The sequence below is a fragment of the Miniopterus schreibersii genome (assembly GCF_964146895.1).
Source record: "Miniopterus schreibersii genome assembly, chromosome: 6".
Lineage (NCBI taxonomy): Eukaryota > Metazoa > Chordata > Mammalia > Chiroptera > Miniopteridae > Miniopterus > Miniopterus schreibersii.
Window position 1 is genome coordinate 80905114 of NC_138107.1, and position 19392 is coordinate 80924505.

The following is a 19392-nucleotide window of genomic DNA, read 5'->3' on the forward strand; positions in this document are numbered from 1 at the left end:
GATCTTACACCTGAGTCATCTCTTATTTATGGCCTCCTATGGCATAGGATAGTTGTGGCCAACACCATTCATCAGCCTAATGGGCTCAATTGGAAAGCTCTCAAGTCCCCGGGGACATGCCTTGATCTAAGAAAAGAAGAATTGTTAACTGCGCTTCTTTAACTAGGAATTTATGTCTTCCCATCAATTGACCTTGTGAGGTAATTTGTGGATCCCAACAGGGAACTGGCCTTAGGCCCCTGCAGCGCCTCAGCCCTCCACACCCCACCCCCACCCAACCAGAGGAGGTCCTCTGCCAGCTCCTGTGAGCTCCAGGCCAGGATCTCTGGGGACCAAAGCATGGCTGTGTGTCTTGGCTTTTTCCTGCCATTTGTTCATTTATTTATTATTTATCGCATCCCTGCTTTTTCCAGGCTGGGTGTTAAGTGCTGCAGATGCAGTGAATAGTCTGTGCTCATGGAGTTAACTGCCTACACATCAGGCAGGACACAAGTTCTTTTTTTAATTTTTAAAATTTATTTTCAATTACAGTTTACACCAATATTACTTTGTATTAGTTTCAGGTATACAGCATATATTTCCAGTACCCACGTGGCCCCATACATAGTTATTACAACACTGTTGACGACATTCCCTACGCTGTGCTTCCCAATCCCTTCCCCTACTTCACCCAGCCCCTCAACCCCCTCCCCTCTGGCAACCACCAGTCTGCTCTCTGTACCTATGAGTCTGTTTCTGTTTTGTTTGTTCGTTTATATTGTTTTTTAGATCTCACATGTAAGTGAAATCATATGGTATATTGTTGGTGGGAATGCAGAGTGGTGCAGCCACTTTGGAAAACAGTATGGAGGTTTCTCAAAAAATTAAAAATGGAACTGCTTTATGACCCAGTGATTCCACTTCTGGGTATATTTCCAAAAAAAGCCAAAACATTAATTCGAAAGAATATATGCACCCCTGTAGTCACTGCAGCGTTATTTACAATAGCCGAGCTACCGAAGCAGCCCAAGTGCCCATCAATAGACTCATGGATCAAAAACGGTGGTATGTATATGCAATGGAATATTACTTGGCCATAAAAAGGAATGAAATCTTACCATCTGTGACAGCGTGGATGGACCTAGAGGGTATTAGGCTAAGTGAAATACGTCAGTCAGAGAAAGACACAGGTGTTTTAAAGGCCACTGTAAAGTGAACTCTGGAGAAGTGCGGGGACTGTGAGTCTCTGTGGGAGGGCTTGGTGGCCTTTGCTGTCCGGTCCCTCCTGTTAATACAGGTCTCAGGGGACGCCAACTGCCAGGGGCCCCCGGAGATTGAGGGGGAAGGGAGGGCTGAGCATCCTCATGGCAAAACCAGGTCACCCTCCCGCACAAGCTTGGGTTTGTTTCACAACGTGTAAGTCTCCTTATAGTTTTCTGATGATGAAAGTAAAATACGTATATTATACCAAAAGCTGACATTTCAAAAATGAATGAAGTAAAAGTTCAATATATTCCCATACACTTTTACATCTACCACCATAAATAACCGTAAGCAGTTTGGCATGTATCCTTCCTGATATGTTTGTGTTTATGTAAAATATGTTTATTTATATGTTGTCCTACATGTTTATATTGTCCTATAGTTAACTTTTTTCCCTTGAAAATTCACCACGGACACTCTTCAGGACAGTGCATATAGACCCTCCACATCCTTCCTAGGTGCTCATAGTTCACTGGGAACGTGCCTCATCTCCTCTGTGAATCTCTCTCCCATTAATGAATCTATCTCCCATTACGTTCTGCCATATTTTGTTGTAATAAATCTTTCAGCGATGAATATCTTTATCTCTGTGCCAAATTCTTCTTAGAAAAATATCTCGGGTCTGAAATCATGCATTTTCAATGGGCTTCTATACACAGCGAGGCCGTGCGCGGTCAGCAGACACCATGCTTGGAATTTTGAGTTTTGATCTTTCCCGGGGTAGTGATGCGCCGCACGAGACTCTCCTGGTTCTGGGCAGGGAGATGATTTTGCCCAACCGTAGCTGATGCCAGTGTTCTGATCATGGTTAGGGTTGGCTAGGCAAAGCTGTGATGTTTGGTAGCTTAGGTGTATCGCACACAGTTTTGAATATTTTCAAGACATTAAGTCGAGAAGCAGTTGTATCTTCCCTTCTGGGAACTGTGCGCCTCTGCTTCCCACGGTGGACTCAGCTGCTTCGGGTATGTTTATTGCTGAATCTGTTTGTTCCAGTTGAGTTTGTTATTGTAAGTGTGTCATGTATTTAATTAATATATAAACCAAAGAAGCATGGAAGGGGAAAGGAAGGGTTATTATAAAAAAAAGTTTAATTTCTATTTTTCTCATTCCCAACTTAAACAAAAAATTGGTAAGAACCACCTACCCGCGTCATATCAGATACAGTGGCTTCCGATGACTGATAAACTCCATCAGCCATGTAACCAAGTTTGCGAGTTACACCCTCGTATTTCCCTGGCGGTATTGTCTATGGAGAAAAACCCATAGGTGTTGGTGTGTAAATTGGGTTATCTATTCTCCCCAGAAGTACCTAAGAACCAGTGTCTTATCTAGGGCATCAGTGTCATCTGCCTTGATAGAAGTTGGTGGTTAGCCACTCTTCACCACAGCAGGCCTTGGTAAGCTCCTGTAATGCTCGCAGATGCCATGTTTAATTACCCTCATGGGTGAGAAATAGAAAATCTGGAAATCATAACTGCTGCCCTTGAAAGTGAGAGAATGTCTGTATACAAACATCCTGTCACTTTCTCACCTAATATAATGTTAGAAGTGATTTTACAGCTCCTTCAAAATGGACAGACGCTTTATGTGTCTATTGGAGGCACTTGATAATTATTTATTGGATGTATGGATATACAGGGAAGACATTTCTATGGGGCAGGCTGTATGGGGATCTCTGATTAAGTTGGAATGAATTAAGAATTAAGTCATACTGAATTCCTTCTACAAATATGTGTTAAGTGTCAACTGTATACCTACCAGTTGGCCGGTAACTGCTGGGGCCACAACAAGCCACAGCGGCTAGAACTGCTCTCCCGATGCTTGTGACAGAGCTAAAGACCTCAGGCATCCGGGAAACGCAGAGATGCAGTTTCCTCACCAGAGCCAGCGCTGTCTGAAATGCTCTGACCAGGTGCACACCTGCCAGTGGACAGGATGGTGTGGGGGGAAAACTGTTCCCGTGAAATCAAGGAGTTCGCATAGCCTCAGGCTTCCTCAAGTCATTTAAGCGTCAGCTACTTACACTGTGTGGCGTTTGCCGAGGCTACGGAATCTCACTGCTGTGTTTTCTCTTCTAGGATATCAATGAGTGTATTCTCGAAAACTACCCCGAGTGCTCCAACCCCAGGCTGTTTTATATCATCCCCTACTTCTGTGGACAGCACCCCAGATGCAGGTAAAGACTAAGGGCAGAATCTCTCAGCCTCCTGGAATGCAGTTAACATGTACTGAGTCTTTGAAGATCTGAATATCCTGTAAATAAAAAGATTAACAAGTCAAGTTCTGACAGAGGCTATGGGACCACCTCACAAAGCTGTGTCACTGGAGTGCTAACCAAACTTTTTTTTTGTACCTAACACACAGCTTTCACTACAGAGCCCGAGATAGTAAGGACCAGGGGTGAGCACCAGCCTGCTCCTGCATGGTGACTGTACCCCATCAACAGCTGGCCTGGCCTGTGTGGCATGTCTAATCAGGTCTAAACACGGGACGCTCACACCCAAAATCTGATAGTGTCTCTCTCATGAGACAGCCTTAGTGGAAAGGAAAGTACTTCCTAGCGATTGCCTTCTTTAGAGAGTGACTTACTCAGATGGTCAGGGCCCACTTCCTGCAGCAGCATCCCTGGGTACTTGCTAGGAGCCCCCTAATCACGGCCTCTGGGGGCCGGGGCAGGCCTTTGTAACCATCTCCTAGGCGATTCTGGTCTAGCTACAGTTGAAATCCGTTGTGCTGGACCAGTGTGTAGCCTGGAGAAGAAATGGCAATAACAGTGACGATACCAACCTTGCTTCATGGAGAATAAACCCTGTTGCCAGGAGCGACATCTTTCCCCGGAGAAACATTCATTAGAAGGCCACCGTGTTCCTGAAGAGACGGGGGAAGAGTTGTTTCCAAGTTGCAGCTCATTCTCTGTACTTTTTGCCAACGCGGGGATTACTGCTTAATTGTTAAGTGTGTTGCTGTTGTGTTGAGTTTACCATACACCAGAGTTTGTCCGTTCCGGGACCAGAAGTGTCAGTTTTCTGCTTCATCCTAAACTTCCCAAGTCAGGAGGCCTCCCTGCCACCCTCACCCCTGTCATAAAGGCCACCTGGTTCGAGGTCAGTGCTTCAGACACTGGGACAGTGTGGGGCCAGGTGACTCACTTTCTGTCATAATGACGATATTTATTCCAGGAAACATGATTCTGACTCCCTCAAGTATCCTTTTAATTACCTGTTTCTTGGAGAGAGTACTCACGGTGTCTTATCTTGGGTCAGACTCGATGATTTTCAAAAAGTTTTCGAAATGTCACTTCGTTACACCTGGCAACAATTATTTGAGCTAGGTAAGGACTTTTATTACAGTTTTTCAAAAGAATCCTGGCTTGTCCCGTTCCCCCAGACGGTTAGTGCCAGCCAGGCCTGGAGCCCAGCTCCCAGGATCCCTGTTTTTCTCACATGCATGTTGTCTGCTCGGAGATCTGCTCTACAAATGAGATTAGTAGACTGTTGTCCTTCTAGAATTAAAAAAAAAAAAAAAAGTCTTTAAACTCTGTAAAAGAAAGATGATTCACAGGCATGACCTGACCCCTATTCTGAGTCCTACAGAAATTCTGTCAGTAAGTTTCACATTTCAAAACTTCTGTCTTTATTTCATTGGTTCTGTTTGGTCCCCTTATTAAAAAGCCATTCTAATCACCCCTTGGTTAGTGTTTGTTAGGGCCAGGATCTAATTGCCTGTGCCTGAGTCCTTCCAACAAGTAGTTAGGCCCTGAGCTGGGCGTTACACCAGGTGAAAGGGCTGGCGGTGAGAAGGTGGGGGGGGGGGCAGGGGCAAGGACAAGGGCCAGGGCGCCGTCTGGAGGGACCAGGGCAGGCTGCCGGAGGCGGCTACATCAGGCTGCTCCTTGAAGAAACGGGGTGTAGACTCAGGCAAAACGGGGTAGGTGGGTAGAAGAGATACACTTTCGGCCTGTGGTTGCTGCGTTTCAAAACCGAATCTCTGATTTTAAAATGATTTTTATGTCCATAAAGGGAGCCTGGTGAGTGGGCCCTGGAAAGAGCAAAACTGAACGTGAATGAAAACTTCCTGCTGGTGGGGATCCTTGAAGAGTTGGAAGATGTGCTGCTGTTACTGGAAAGATTTTTACCTCATTACTTCAAGGATGTGCTCAGTATCTACAAAGACCCAGGTAACTCTGTTTGTGAGCAAGCTCTTCCCTGTTGCGAGCGTTACCTTGTGAAGGACTCGAGAAATAAAAGAGTGAGATCGTCTCTTCTGTTAAGGAGGGAGAGCTCCCGGGCTGGCAAGGCCAGGTTCGAGCCATGAGATACGAACACCCAGACCTCGAGCGTCAGGTCCAAACACCAGCTCACCGGGTTTGAAACGCCGATGGTTCCATTTTTCCGGCCTTTGGGACGTGAAATCGGCACCGCGTCCATCAGCCTTGTCCTCGCGTGTCGCGGGGTGAACTAGCGGGTAGCTGTGCGCGTCTGGGGCCCACTGATGGGGACAAGAGGGGGTGAAGGGGCCATCGTGCGATGAAGCCTCTCTGGCCTATTTCGTTTGACAAAAGCACCTGGGTGAACAAAATCCTGGCAGATAGAATAGATAGAGCAGCAAATTGAAAATACAATTATGATTTTATCCTGACGAATGCAGTGGTTTCCAAATAGAAGCAAGAGAGAGAACACAGCCAAGCAATTACAAAGGCTGCCCGCAGTCTCACGATAACTAGAATTACTTTCAGAAACTCATTTGCTTTTGTCATTATTAGTTTATCCCGAGAGAAAGACAAACGAGACCGTTTCTTCCCTTTTCTCCCTGACCCGCGGCCGTGCGTGTGGACTCGCTGCTCCGTTTAGTGCTTTGCTCTGTCACCCTGGGGTGGGGACAGGCCCTCGCCCCACTCCTGCGCCCCGGCAGGCGGCCCGGTCTTTGCCCAGAGGAGCCCCGGCTCCTGTGCCACAGGTGCCCCTGCAGCCCGTGTTTCCCTGGAGGAAGAAGGCTGGCGGGGGGCTGCCCTAGTCCCCAGCTCTCTCATTGGGGTGAGCTCCCCGGACCCGGGCTCGGGAACGGGACCGCGACCCACGGTGCGCCTGCGGGTGCCTCTCCTCGGCGGGCAGTGCGCTTTGAATAACAGAAGCTAATAAACCCCAAACAGTGGGTTTGGGGGGCCGAGGTCTTCCTCTGCCCTTTTAACAACGGGCAATTTAAAGCGCTTAAAGAATTTAAAGAGCCCCGCTGAGACCAATTCTTAGCTCTGTAAGACAAGATAAGCTCTGGTGTTTGTGCAAGGTGGGGTCTTATCCTGAATTAGGCTCCGGTGATGAGAAGGTTTACGTCCTTCTTGCTTTACTTCTTTGGCTTGATCTTGTTGTATAGCGTGTGGAGTGTGTGTGTGTGTGTGTGTGTGTGTGTGTGTGTGTGAGATACACAGTATGAGCTAAAAGGCTGGCTGAATCCTGGAGACACATAGTTGTCAATTAAGATGAACACACTCTCGTCCCAGCATCTGGGAGGAGTATCAGTGAGCCCACGTCACACACACCACCCACCCTGGGACCTGGAACCAACGTTATTCCAGGTCCCAGGATGCCACAGCTCAGCACCCAGAAGGTCAACATCGGGGGTGTGAGCCTGAGGACTTAGATGAGGACATTTTTATCTTTGCTCTTCTTAAATATAAATAAACCACAAACAAAAAGCTTATCCCAAGAGCCCACTTAACCGCGGTTGTCAGGTTTTATCATCTTGACTTCCCAACTGTTTGCTTTATTTAAATACACAGCTTCTCAGAAACTGTGGGCCTTGGTCCCATGACCTGTAGGCACATTAATTACCATAGAACATATTCCTGAAAACTGAATTACCATGAGCTTGTTTGCCTTCAGCAGCAATCTTCCCACCTATAAATTAAAGATTTTCTCCCCTTTGAGTTTGGCATAGCAATATATTAATAGTCTGAGGTTCCCTCCAAAGAGCTAAGGGACGTGTGATACTCCCGTGTAGTGGGCTGAGAGGTGTCTGTAAACCCAGGGCCAACACATTTCAGCTGTACTGACAGTTAACACAGTGAGACACATCGGTACCGCCTTCCACACCCGCCCTCAGTGCGCCTCCCCCCCCCCGCTGCCCCCGCCCCCGACGACAGTGAAGTGATGAAAAGGGTAACTCACGGCACACAGGGGGTCCTCGGGGTCCGGGCCTGAATTCAGTTCCTCAGTGGAACTGATGGTTACATATTTTGAATATCACCCCAGAATCACGCTTCAGCTGCCAGGTGTCATATGTATAACAAATGAGCCTCTGAGCGATTCTTCAGTAACTTTCACTGTCTCCTGGTTTGTCGGGCATCTTCTTGAGAGATTTTTGTATGGTGACGTTGAAGGCCAAGCAGCTCCGTGGTTGCTTTGTCCCAAGGACTCTCCACGTCCCCCAAGGCAGGGGCAGGAAGTGAACGGCCACTCCTGGCCAGCTTCGCAATATGTTTTAGCTTCTGCAAAGACTAAGCACCTGGCCACAACCAGAGACTTGGTGTCAAATCAGTTAAAAGAAGAGCCACAGAGAGGCCTCGTCGGTATGTTTTTCGTTCAAAACAACAGATTTTGGCACACTCGAATCATTGCTCTTGCCCTTTATAAAAGAACTTTTATAACTGAGTAGCCTAGAGAACAGAGAAGAAAAACTAAAAGGAAAGACATTGAGAAACCTCATGACCCTTAAGTCATCGTAGTTTGCCTGCCCGTGGAGCTGGACTAAGATGCGAACACGCCACCGGCCGCTCTTCTTTGGTGCTTTTCTTGTTACTGGAAAAAAAAAGGCAGGCATGCTCTGATTTTTAGTAATCCCCTTCCAGCAACCAAAAATATTTATACGAGTCACATTGCTGAGAAAAAGCACGAAAGCAGTGACTATTTGGGGAGCTGGTGAAAACAGTAATGTCTGTCATTCAAATGTGTTGTCACTTATTTCTGATTTGAATAATATTAATTCTTTCCAATCGGTGCCGCTTGTTCCAGTAAGCCACCACTTAGAGAAGTTAACAATTTCTTCTTTAAATAACAGCTTGACTGTTTGCCCTCCCCTCTTTATTTCTTGTAGGCAGGTATGCTGACAAGTAAATTTGTTTCCTACCAAACATCATATTTAAGAAACTTCATCTTTAGAAATTTTTTATTAGTTATTTTATATTAAAGTTTGCGTTTTGCGGAGACCTAGTTAGTGTATCTGAGAGGAAGTCTGTGATAGTAAGTACTCAAGGTGAAATAAAAATGAAAGTTTTAGCGTGATGGGTAATGGAGAGGATACGCTCAGGTGTTTCTTGGCAGCCAGGGGGCAGCTGCTGATGTTGAGGCAAGTGCCTTGAGCGGGTGCTCAGTAAGCTCCACCCCACCCGGGTAAGAGTCCGAATTAGGGAGAGCCACGGCCCAAACAGCTATACTGGGTAAGAGTGACCTCAGTGATTTAGCCTATACAGTCTTATTTCTAATTGGTTAGTCTTGATTACAGTTGCTTACCTTCTAAAAATGAGAAACTGAAACCAGTGCAAAGACTTTGAGAGACTGATCCATAGTCATCCACCAAAATGTGAAAGAGGCAGAGCTCATATTTCTGAGCCACAAGTGTTAACAAGTTCATGTATACCTTTCCTCCTGACACCTTAAAAGCTGACACCCTGTGAGCTATCGATATTTTTCTCAGTCATAATTTCCTGTGGAGCTAAAATCACAGTGGTGTTAAAGGTCAAAGTAAATAAACAAATTCAAGACAGAGTTTATGTGAATATGTGTGATAGCATCAGTCATCAGATAAACGTCCCTCATACAAACCTTTGACTTGGCAAATAACTGAGCTGTTCTAGTTCAATAGCGCCACCTAGCATCCAGACATGAAACTGTATGACCTAATATTAATCCACCTTCCTCCTTCCTGGGGACTTGAAAGCTCACGTATCCAATCCTTTAACCTTGTGTTTTAAATACTTTCCATTACTAGCATTACATTAGTATTCATTCTCAACCCATTTTCATTACAAATATAAACATCAGAGCCACAGTAGGGATTTACTAGACTTTTGTGGGCTGCCTTGAGAATCTGGTTACCAACTATTACAAAGGAAAAATGTGTGATTCCAAACAAATGACTAATTTTGACAGTTTAAGTTCATTCATAAAGTAGATGCTTTGTTTTAAAAATTATTGTTTACTTAAATATTTTATAAACAATGATGATAGAGTACAAATTGAAATATTATCTTTTAACTCAGCATGAATGATACTTAGACCTCCCATTAGGAGTATAATAGTGTACTTTCTGAATTCATTTGCTTTGCAGTATTTAAATCTGAAAACATTTTCATAGAAAATAATAGCAAATATGTAGAAGAGAAATTTTAATATAATATTCTGCAGGGAAAATACAAGTTCTCATCTATCAATAAAATGTCTGACTAAGTTAAAACAAATACTACGTGATGAAAGCTTGGCCTATGTATCGTAAAGAACAGTCATTCTTTAAGGGAAGGACAGTGAGTTGGGGTTAGAAGAACCTTCTAGTCCTCTTTCTGCTATGGGTCTGCCCATATGACCCCAGGCAAGTGCAGCTTTGGGCTGATTACCTCTGAGGTCTGTATTATTATAACACTAAAGTATCACATAGAATGTTTTAAAGCTGCTCTTTCTACCTGTTGTTTTTAGCACAATTATAGTGTGCTTCCCTCCGCCCTCTGCAAACAAACAGAAGAAACAAACAACTTTGAACAGTCCCCATCGCCTTACTTAGTAATTTCCAGGTTTAGTTATGGGAACTATCGCCATCTAGAGGACACAACAGAGCCCTGGATGGAGTGTTCTCCCCTGTAACTAGTGATGTTGAAGTGATAAGACAGGGATCCTAATTCAAACTCTCTGGTCACAATGTCCAGCCCTTTCTCTGCATATCTTCTGCATTTTTGTCAAGAAGACAGGATATCATAATGATTAGAGCACAGGTTCTCAAGTCAACAGCCTAGGTTACAGCTGTTCCTCCACTCATCAACTGTATAACCAGGGGCAAGGCATAACTCCTCTAAGCCTCAGTTTCCCCACCTGCATAAAAGACCTATGACTATGAATTTGCATGTCTTTAGGAAATGGTATTTCTGACTTATGAGAAGGAGACAACTATATTCTGGCCAACACTTTGTCCCTGAAACAATCATGGGGAATAAGTTTTCTGGAACTGTTAGCACAGTGACACTCTCAGGGACTTGAAAAAACACATCATCCTAGTCACTGTTGTTAAAAACCATCTGTTTTTATGCCTGAATCTTACCAGAAATAGCAGGGCATTAAGATTTCAACATTAAATGAACCCCACAATTGAGATGAGATTGGGTCCAGTTGCCATTAACTTGTGCTGAATATTGACTTTTTCAGACTGTTATATATCATATTATTGGTAGATGTAGGATGGGTATCCAAAGGTTTAATGGAGTTTTTATTTTAAATAAGATCCCTAAACTCAGTTCTTTAAAAACTTTCAGTTTGTATTTTATGTGCAGAATTACACCCCTCAGAACGCTGTTAATGAATTAAGCTCTGTCCAGCAGGTGGCAGTGTCTCCTCATTTTCTCGAGGAAGTGCCTGTGGTTTCCTACTACAGAGTTTGCATCTGCAGACAGGAGTTTACATAAGGCTTGAACACACATGTACAGTTAGGCTCAATTTGGGGCCTAAAAATGGGATCCTGGCTATCAAAGGATTCCAAATACAATGGATTGCAGTTGTCCAAATTGTGTTACATGAGAGCTAATCGGGGGGTGGGAATGGAATTCTACAATGAAATAAGTTTATGTGGGTTAAAAATATACAGTAGTCCCCCATTATCCATAGGGGATACCCTCCAAGACCCCCAGTGGGTGCCTGAAACAGTGGCTCATACTTTACCCTATATACTATGTTTTTTTCTCTAATAGTTTCCTATGGTAAAGTTTAATTTATAAATTAAGCACAGTAAGAAATTAACAACAGTAACTAAAAATAGAACGATTATAACAATATACTTTAATGAAAGTTATGTGAATGTAGTCTCTCTCTCTCCTTATAAAAATATTTACTGTATTCACCTTTTTACTTAAAGGCAGCACTTTTTCGCTTCCCTTTGGCATATCCGAGTTGCCAGCATCACTACTCTTGTGCTTTGGGGACATTAATAAGTAAAATAAGGGTGACTTGAACGCAGTTGACCTGCTAACCCAGATGGTTACTAAGTGACTAACGGGTGAATGGTGTATAGAGAGTGAATTTCCTGGACAAAGGGATCATTCATGTCCCAGGCTGGACGGGGGAGATTTCACTGTGCTACACGGAACAGCGCAGTTTCAAACTTATGAATTGTTTAGTTCTGGAGTTTTTCATTTAATATTTTCAGACCCTGGTTGACCCTGAAACCATAGAAAGCAAGACTACAGATACGGGCAGACTACCATATACCATCAACTCTGGTTTTATAAAAATAATCCATCATTCTCCAACATCTGACTTAAACCCATGCTGTCTTTTACCTTTCATTCCATTTTTATTTCCTACTTCCTAGTGCTTTTGTGCTTCAACAAAACTCAAAAATATTCTGGAGCCTGACAGAGATACAGCTCTTGGTCAGGAGGAATTCATACTATACATCCATAGACACCAATGAAGGTGTTTAAAGAACTCAGCATTTATAAAAGTGGGCCTATATTCTAGACCACTCTGTTGTTGGCTCATCTACGTTAATATTCAACATAAAGATTTGTTGTCCAGCAGCCATGTCCTAGGCCAGAGTCTAATCATGTTGTTATTGGGGTGTGTGTGTGTGTGTGTGTGCATCCATTCATTCAAACACCTAAACTCCTTAGTATACAGTAATCACATCTGAGTGAATTGTCTTGGATCACAAACACATTAGCGGTTTCTAAATAATAATAATTTGCATAGCAATTTGCAGTTTATAAAGCACTTTCAGATGGAGGATCTCACTTGGTTCTTACTCGAATCCTCTGAAGGTGAGGAAGACAGTCTTTGTCTCATTTTCTAAACAAGGAAGCCCAGATTCCCAGAGGTCGAACAGCTAATTTGCCAAGTTACCAAGTCCTAAGTGACCACAGACACTCAAGCTTCTGTCCCCAGAACGACCACAAACACCATGAACTGTGACCCTCTCAAGAGTCTTCATAGTTAATCACTAACTCAGAAGTTATTGGGTATTAAACCCTCATGGTATATATTGCAGTAGAAGGTAAGAGCTTAAAATAAAATCTATAGATTATTTTTAATTTTTTAAAATTACAGTTTACATTCAATATTATTTTCTTTTAGCTTCAGGTGTACGGCATAGTGGTTAGATAATCATATGCTTTTCAAAGTGATCCCTCCAATATTTCAAGGACCCACCTGGCACCGTACATAGTTATTATAATATTATTGACTGCATTCCCTATGCTGGACTTTACATCCCCATGACTATTTTGTCACTACAAATTGGTGGTTCTTAATTCCTTCACCCTTTCACCCAGCCCCCAAGCCCCTTCCCCTGTCAATCATCAGTCTGTTCTCTGTATCTATGAGTCTATTTCTTTTTTGTTTGTTCATTTCTTTTGTTCTTTAGATTCCACATATAAGTGAAATCTTATGGTATTGTCTTTCTCTGTCTGCCTTAATACCCTCTAGCATGTTTACCCTCTAGGTCCATTCATGCTGTTGCAAACAGTAAGATTTCATGTGTTTTTTTATGGCCAAGTAATATTCCACGGTATATATGTACCAGTGCTTTTTTCCCACTTGCATATGGATGGGCACTTGGGTTGCTTCTCATCTTAGCTACTGTGATTAACAGTGCTGTGCATATATTCTTCCGAATTAGTGTTTTGGCTTTCTTTGGATATATACCCAGGAGTGGAATTGCTGGGTTCTAAGGCAGCTCCATTTTTAGTGTTTTGAGGAACCCCCACACTGTGTGCTACAGTGGCCGCACCCCCCTGCACCCCCATCAGCAGTGCCCGGGGGCTCCCTCTCTCCACACCTCGCCGGCTCGCGTGGGGATTGTCTTGTTCACGAGAGACCGTGAGCGCAGAAACCATCAGCGATCACCAGGACGCTGTCTTACGCCAGTGTGCGGTCATGCACACAGAGGAAAATGATTTTGAAAAGGGATCCATTTGACAGTATTTGATAACTTCCCAGTGGGGGCTGGGGAGTGGTAGGGAACAGTACTGCTAGACTTTGAAAATAGTGTCTAAAAATGAACACTGAAAGCATATAACTGTTTCAACTGTATCTGTTGATTAAATAGTTAAAATGAACACATACTATAAACGCTCCTTTAAATGAACTCCTAAATCCTTAGGGCTTTTTAGGGAATTCTTTCCCGAAGGGAAGTCTTTAGCCACAGACTGAGAGCTTTATCCAGCTTGCAGGAATGTCGCCTCACAAGGATTCCGCCTCTCAATGTGTTTAATTGATTTTATGAAAGCTTACGTTGCCCCGTAATAATATGTATACGCTTTGACCCATTTCAACTATAATTGCTCATTTTATTGTAAATAATAATTACCTTGAATTATATTTTTTAATGGATTTTTCACTTGCTTGTTAATTGGCTCTTGCCTTGGGGCCATCCCTCCTCCAGAAGAAAGCATCTCCGATGTCGTTATCTAAGGTTAACAGGAAAATGGGGCTTAATTTACAGACATTGATTGTCTAGTAATAACCTTCCCCAAATAGTTCTCTTCTGTGAAAGCTGATATTTAAATAGCAGGTATAATCTGAAAATACCAGAACGATTCAACAAACACATTCAGCAAATGTTAAAGTGTCTGCAATATGCCGGTCCCGGGGAAGGGCCGTGTGAAAATGAAGAAAACGGCGTCTAGCTAGAAGCCACCTCGCACAGGGCTGGGGAACACTTCATAGCGCAGATATTTGTGCCAGACCCTGGAGGGCACTTAGGTGTTTGCAGAGTAGACGCAGAAGAGACATTGTAGGCAGTAAAAATGACATGAGTGCAAGCCTGGAGGTGTGAAGGCCCAGAAGTACCTGGAGTGTGGGGGGCTTGAGGGGTGGCCTGTCCATCCCCTGCTGGAGCTGGGTGCCCCAATCCCTCACAGCCCAGTCGCCTGCTGCTAAGACAGGAAAAATATCAGCAGCCTCAGCTCCCTCTGTGGTATAACCTGGAACTGAGTCACTCCTACCACTCCCAGAACAGTGGCCAAGCCACAGTTGCCAGAGGGCCATGTGTCACCACCGCCCCCATTTCCCTGCCCTCTGCCAAGCCTGACCACCACCCAAGGATCCCACACTTCCCAACAGTGCATCGGGGAAACTGCCTGGTTCCCAGGTCCCCGTGGTGGGGTTTCTCCTGCTGGCCTTTTCCCAGTCTCCTCACCTGAGACCCAGCCTGGGGCACCGTTGGCTGCAGTCGGCGCTGCACTGTCCCACTGGGGATCCTGCTGCGCATCTCCAGACGCCATCCACTGCCCCGCCTGACCACCTAGATTCCCCCTTTTGCCCACCAGCATGGGCTTCCCTTCTGTTCCCAGTCACTCCCTGACCCAGGCCTGAGCTGGCTGTATCCCCTGATGCTGGCTCTGGTCTTCCTTGCCTCCTTCGCTGGGAGCCCTTGGGATCACCATTCCAGAAGTTTCTCCTAGCCCCCACCCCCCACCGCATGCACCCTGGGAAACTGATCTATTCTAGGTCCCAACTTCATCTTCTGGGGAACCCCGGATGCCCCCCACAGTGTGGCCAGGCATGAGGATATACACTTATGATTCATTTCCCCCAACGAAAACCTGCTAATAATATCAGTGTGTAGAGGTGAAATTTTTCTTCTTCAGAATTTAATCACTCCTCCTTTGAGCAGTTTTTAGTTGAGCTTGACAGTAATATGCTTTGCACTGAGTAAGAGTATTACTAAGGGTGAAATTAGTCACCATGATTTTCAATTTCTGGACTTTCCTAATAAGCTCTGCGAAACTGAAATGCTTCTAATGCCTGGCCAGAGAAGATTAAAGAGAGACCTGCCCCCAGAGGGCCGTGGCTGATCTTTAGTGAAGACCCTGTGGTCCCCTTGCTCTTTCATGCCCAAGGACCCTATTTCCCGGGGATTCATGAGGTGGTGTGGAAAAGGCAGGAGGCTGAGGATCTCAGAGCTGTCTCTGTGCCCTTGGCTCACGGCCTTGCCGCTCTGACATTCTTCACTTATAAAATGTACCCCCAGCTGGGGTGAAACACAATCCTTACCCAATTTGCATGACTCAACATTTTACCATGAAAGCTTCTATTTTTGTTCTAAATCTTTTTCAAATTAAAAATATCATCTCCTAGTCTGTATTTTTTCAGACATTTTATCAACGTGTAATGGCCTAGCTTGTCCCGTCTTGCGCATGGCCTTGGACCGTGACGGCGCTCCGCGGGGAGCCACGGACACGCCTGTGCCCAGAGCGTGGCCGGGTTCGCGGTGCCCCGTGGGCTGCATGAAGCACCTGCATTTCTTGTGCACAAACCCACAGGGAAAGCCGGTGTGATTCCCTACGGATGAGAGTAGGAGGGTTTTGCTTGCCGAGCAGGGCTTTCAGATGCTCTGACGGGAACCCCTCGCCTCCCCAGCTCTGACCGTGGGCTTCTAGGTACTTCTGCTACCTCGTCAGAGCCAGACACCGTGGAAGCTGTTTTTCAAAACATGTGTTCCTAGAATTTTACCTCCCTGTTTTCTGACACTAGTTTATGTATGAAAGTAATGTGTGCATATAATTAAAAATCAAATAGTACTAAAAGACATCTAATGAAAAGCAGCAGTTTCCCCTCCAGCCCTCCCCGCGGCGAGGCCTGGTTTTGCAGAGGCAAATGCCCAGCTCCCTGAGCGGTTTCCTCTGATAACCGCCGCACTATTTATAACTGGTGTGCGCAGGCTGTTGGTTCTCGATTTATTTATTTGAGACATTGTTTTTAGTTCTCTTAGTCCATCACCCTGACCTCTGCTTCCTCCCCCAGTCTTCCTAATATGGCTATAACCACCACAGCCCCTGTTTATATGACTGTGTCTATATACATTTGTTTGTCTCTGATCCAAGCAGCACGCTGTCATTTTGTTTCATTTATTGCATAACTTGTTGGTGTTTTTCTGGAATTAATTATTGCCTTGGGTTTTTTTCATTTGCTTGGATTTATTTATACCCATCAAAATTTTCACATGTATCATTAGATCTGTTGTATCTATATTACTTTGGATATTTTTTTTCAATATTATTATCAGATAAGTATATCCATTCCATTGCCCCTGCCTCCCAGGACCACTACTCCCCTCCTCCACCCAGAGCTCCACCTTCCCACTTCAATCTGGCTGATCACTCAGAGGCTCTGCACAGCTGTCCTTTGGCAGCTTCCCTTTGCCACATTTCTGTGTTGGATCCCTGGTCTCTTAAATCCCATGAATCCTGTTTCTTGATTTATTAACTCATTGTATCCCAAGATATTCCCAAATCACTTCATCAGAGGTGCATGGGAAGTAGTAAATTCTCTGGGTCACTGAATGTTTGAAGAGCTCAGTAGTCTCCTCTCTCGTCAGGTGGCCAGTTGGGCTGGGTATGGATTTCTTCACTCACACGTTCCACTTTTGGCTTCTTTTTCTCTGGCTTTCTCATTTCCTCTCTTTCTCCTGGCCTCTTCCCTTTATTCCTTTTATGAAACTTTGTAACAATATCCTCAGTGTGTTGAATATTCAGTAGATAGTTTCAAGCTTAAAATTTACATTATTTCTGGGACTTGTTCTTGTTTCACTTCTCTTGTGATTTTATCGCCACCATTTTCTCTTGTTTCATGTCTGGAGTGCTGTTGGTCAGATTGGCACCCCTAGGTTCATCTTTTCTGTGTGCTTTACTGTTTTTCACTCTCTAAATTTTCATCTCTTCAGTTTTTTACCTCTGGAAGAGTTTCTCAATTTGTATTCCTATCATTCTACTGAATTTTTCTTTTCCAAGAACTCCTTTTAAATATTTTTTCTTTTTACATAATATCTTGTTCTAATTTATTAGATGCAACAGCACCTTAAATCTCTGAAAATGACAGAGTTAAAAAAGGTTTTTATTCATTCCCTATGTTATCTTTGTCTGCTCCAGGTTCCTCTTTACTGTTTTTGGTTGGTTTGGGCCTCTTTTTCAATCCAAAGGCTTTCCTCTGGTAATCTTTGTCCAAATTTGTATTTGAGGGTGAGGCACTAAAGAGCTGAGCAATGGGAGAGGCTAATGGACTCTACTTAGGATGACCATGCAACACTAGAAGGTTTGCTGCACGTCCCATTCTGCCAACACTTCGGATGTGCTTCCTCTGCTCAGCCACGTCAGATGTCCTCCAGCCCCTTTCCACCTTCCAGGAATTGGCTGAGGTCTGTCTTCCTCCAACATCCCTCTCCAATTCTCATCCTTGTTTTCTTGCAATCATTTATAAAATTATTATCCTTTACTGTCATTTTCATGAAGGCATGTAATCAGCCTACTACATTTAGCTGGGAGTGTCCTAAGTACCTGTTGAAGATTCCGATGACCAGTTCATGTTTATAGCTCTTAGCTAGATCTGCTATATGTATTCTTTCATGTGGTAGCTGCAGAGCCACGATGTGGATGGGCTACCAGAGTGCCACCTTCACCATGTGCATCTTAGTGACATCCCAAAAGCAAAGCTAAACAAACAAACAAAAACAAGATCTGTTAATGTGAATCCATTAGACCCCTCTGGGTTCTACTGAATGATGTTGTGATAATGGGGTTCAAAACAACTGTTTTCAAATTACCTGGAAGACAAATCAGGTCCATATTAGCGCTCCCTTGGAAGGGAGAGAATATAAATTATAAGAACTGATAAAAGGACACCGTCATGATCCGAGGCAGAGTGCACGACCATCCAGGGACACATTCCAGGGTAACTTGCCGGACACTCGCATCTGCATTTCACGCGCTCTCGTGTGTTGCTTCCCTAACACAATGCAAGGACGGTTCCAAGCCCTGAGAGCCACAGGCCTCAGTTCGAGAACACCGTCAGTCAGCTCATGTCCAGAAGAAAAAGCAGCCATTGAGAGGGTTTCTCGGCAGCAGCTGCCTTAGTAGCAGTAGCAGCAGCTCATATAACAAATGTTTCATGACGAATGCAAACAAAAGCCAGCTCTGAAATTCCAGCCTCGCCATGTCCAAGCCCGTTCAAAATCGTATAACCGCCCCGTGCGAGTTTTTTCCCCTCTCTAAATGCATTCCATATGAGCCGTGGTGTTGGGACTGCTGGGATCTCCCGTTCGCTCCGAAAGTGGGTTTTAAAGCCCAGACTGAAAGGGAAGTAAGTCGGTGGGAAAACAAACTCCGAGTAAACACTGAGGCTCAGGTGTGGGAGGCGTGTTTGCCTTCCCCGCCAGGCGCCCCCGGAATGGGCTGGAGGCCGGGAATCGGTGAGCGGGCCCTGGGCCTGCCTCTGGGAGTGTGGTCTGAGGACTGGGGCCCATCCGCAAGCTGTTTGCTACCAGCCCATGATGAGACCAGCGCAGGAGTTGAAAATAAGCCTTCAGAAACTTGGACGGTAATTTGGCATGGCTGTGATCATTTTTTTAATGACTAATTTTTATTTTATTTATTGATTTGAGAGAGAGAGATGGAGGGAGAGAGAGAGAGAGAGAAAAAAAAACCATAGATTGGTTGTTCCACATTTTTATGCATTCATTGGTTGATTCTTGTATGTGCCTTGACCCTAGATTGAACCCACAACCTTGGCTTATCTGACCAAAGCTCTAACCAACTGAGCTACCAGGCCAGGGCTAATGACTTATTTTTATCGTAGTTTACAAGAGCATCAATCAGAGATGGGTTATAGGAGGGAAAAGCAGAGACCGTTTGAGAAGCACTGATGTAGATTCTCCAACAGGCTCGGCAGGTGGGAGGCCATCCCATCGACAAGACCCTAAGGCATTTGGGGCTTATGAGGTACTGTGATTCTTCCACATGGTTTCCCCTTCTTGGCTTCAAAGTTCAAAGTGCTGCTCCATAGTCATGGCCAAACATCCAAACTCAAAGAGATGGGATACACTGAAACTGCCTTCCTAAAACTGGTGCCTTTTGACCTAAAACCTTTAAAAGTGGCAATACACACTAAGATAGCCCTTGTACAG

General features: G+C 44.5%; 1 protein-coding gene across 2 annotated transcripts in view; it reads left to right on the forward strand.

Moving 5' to 3' along the window:
- Window positions 1-19392, forward strand: part of UST (uronyl 2-sulfotransferase) — a 236775-nt gene that overhangs the window by 189895 nt on the left and 27488 nt on the right. For both annotated transcript variants that reach the window (XM_081140343.1, XM_081140344.1), the window contains 2 exons: window positions 3321-3418; window positions 5262-5419. In XM_081140343.1, coding sequence (XP_080996469.1) covers window positions 3321-3418; window positions 5262-5419 — 256 coding nt within the window. The remainder of the gene's footprint in view (window positions 1-3320; window positions 3419-5261; window positions 5420-19392) is intronic.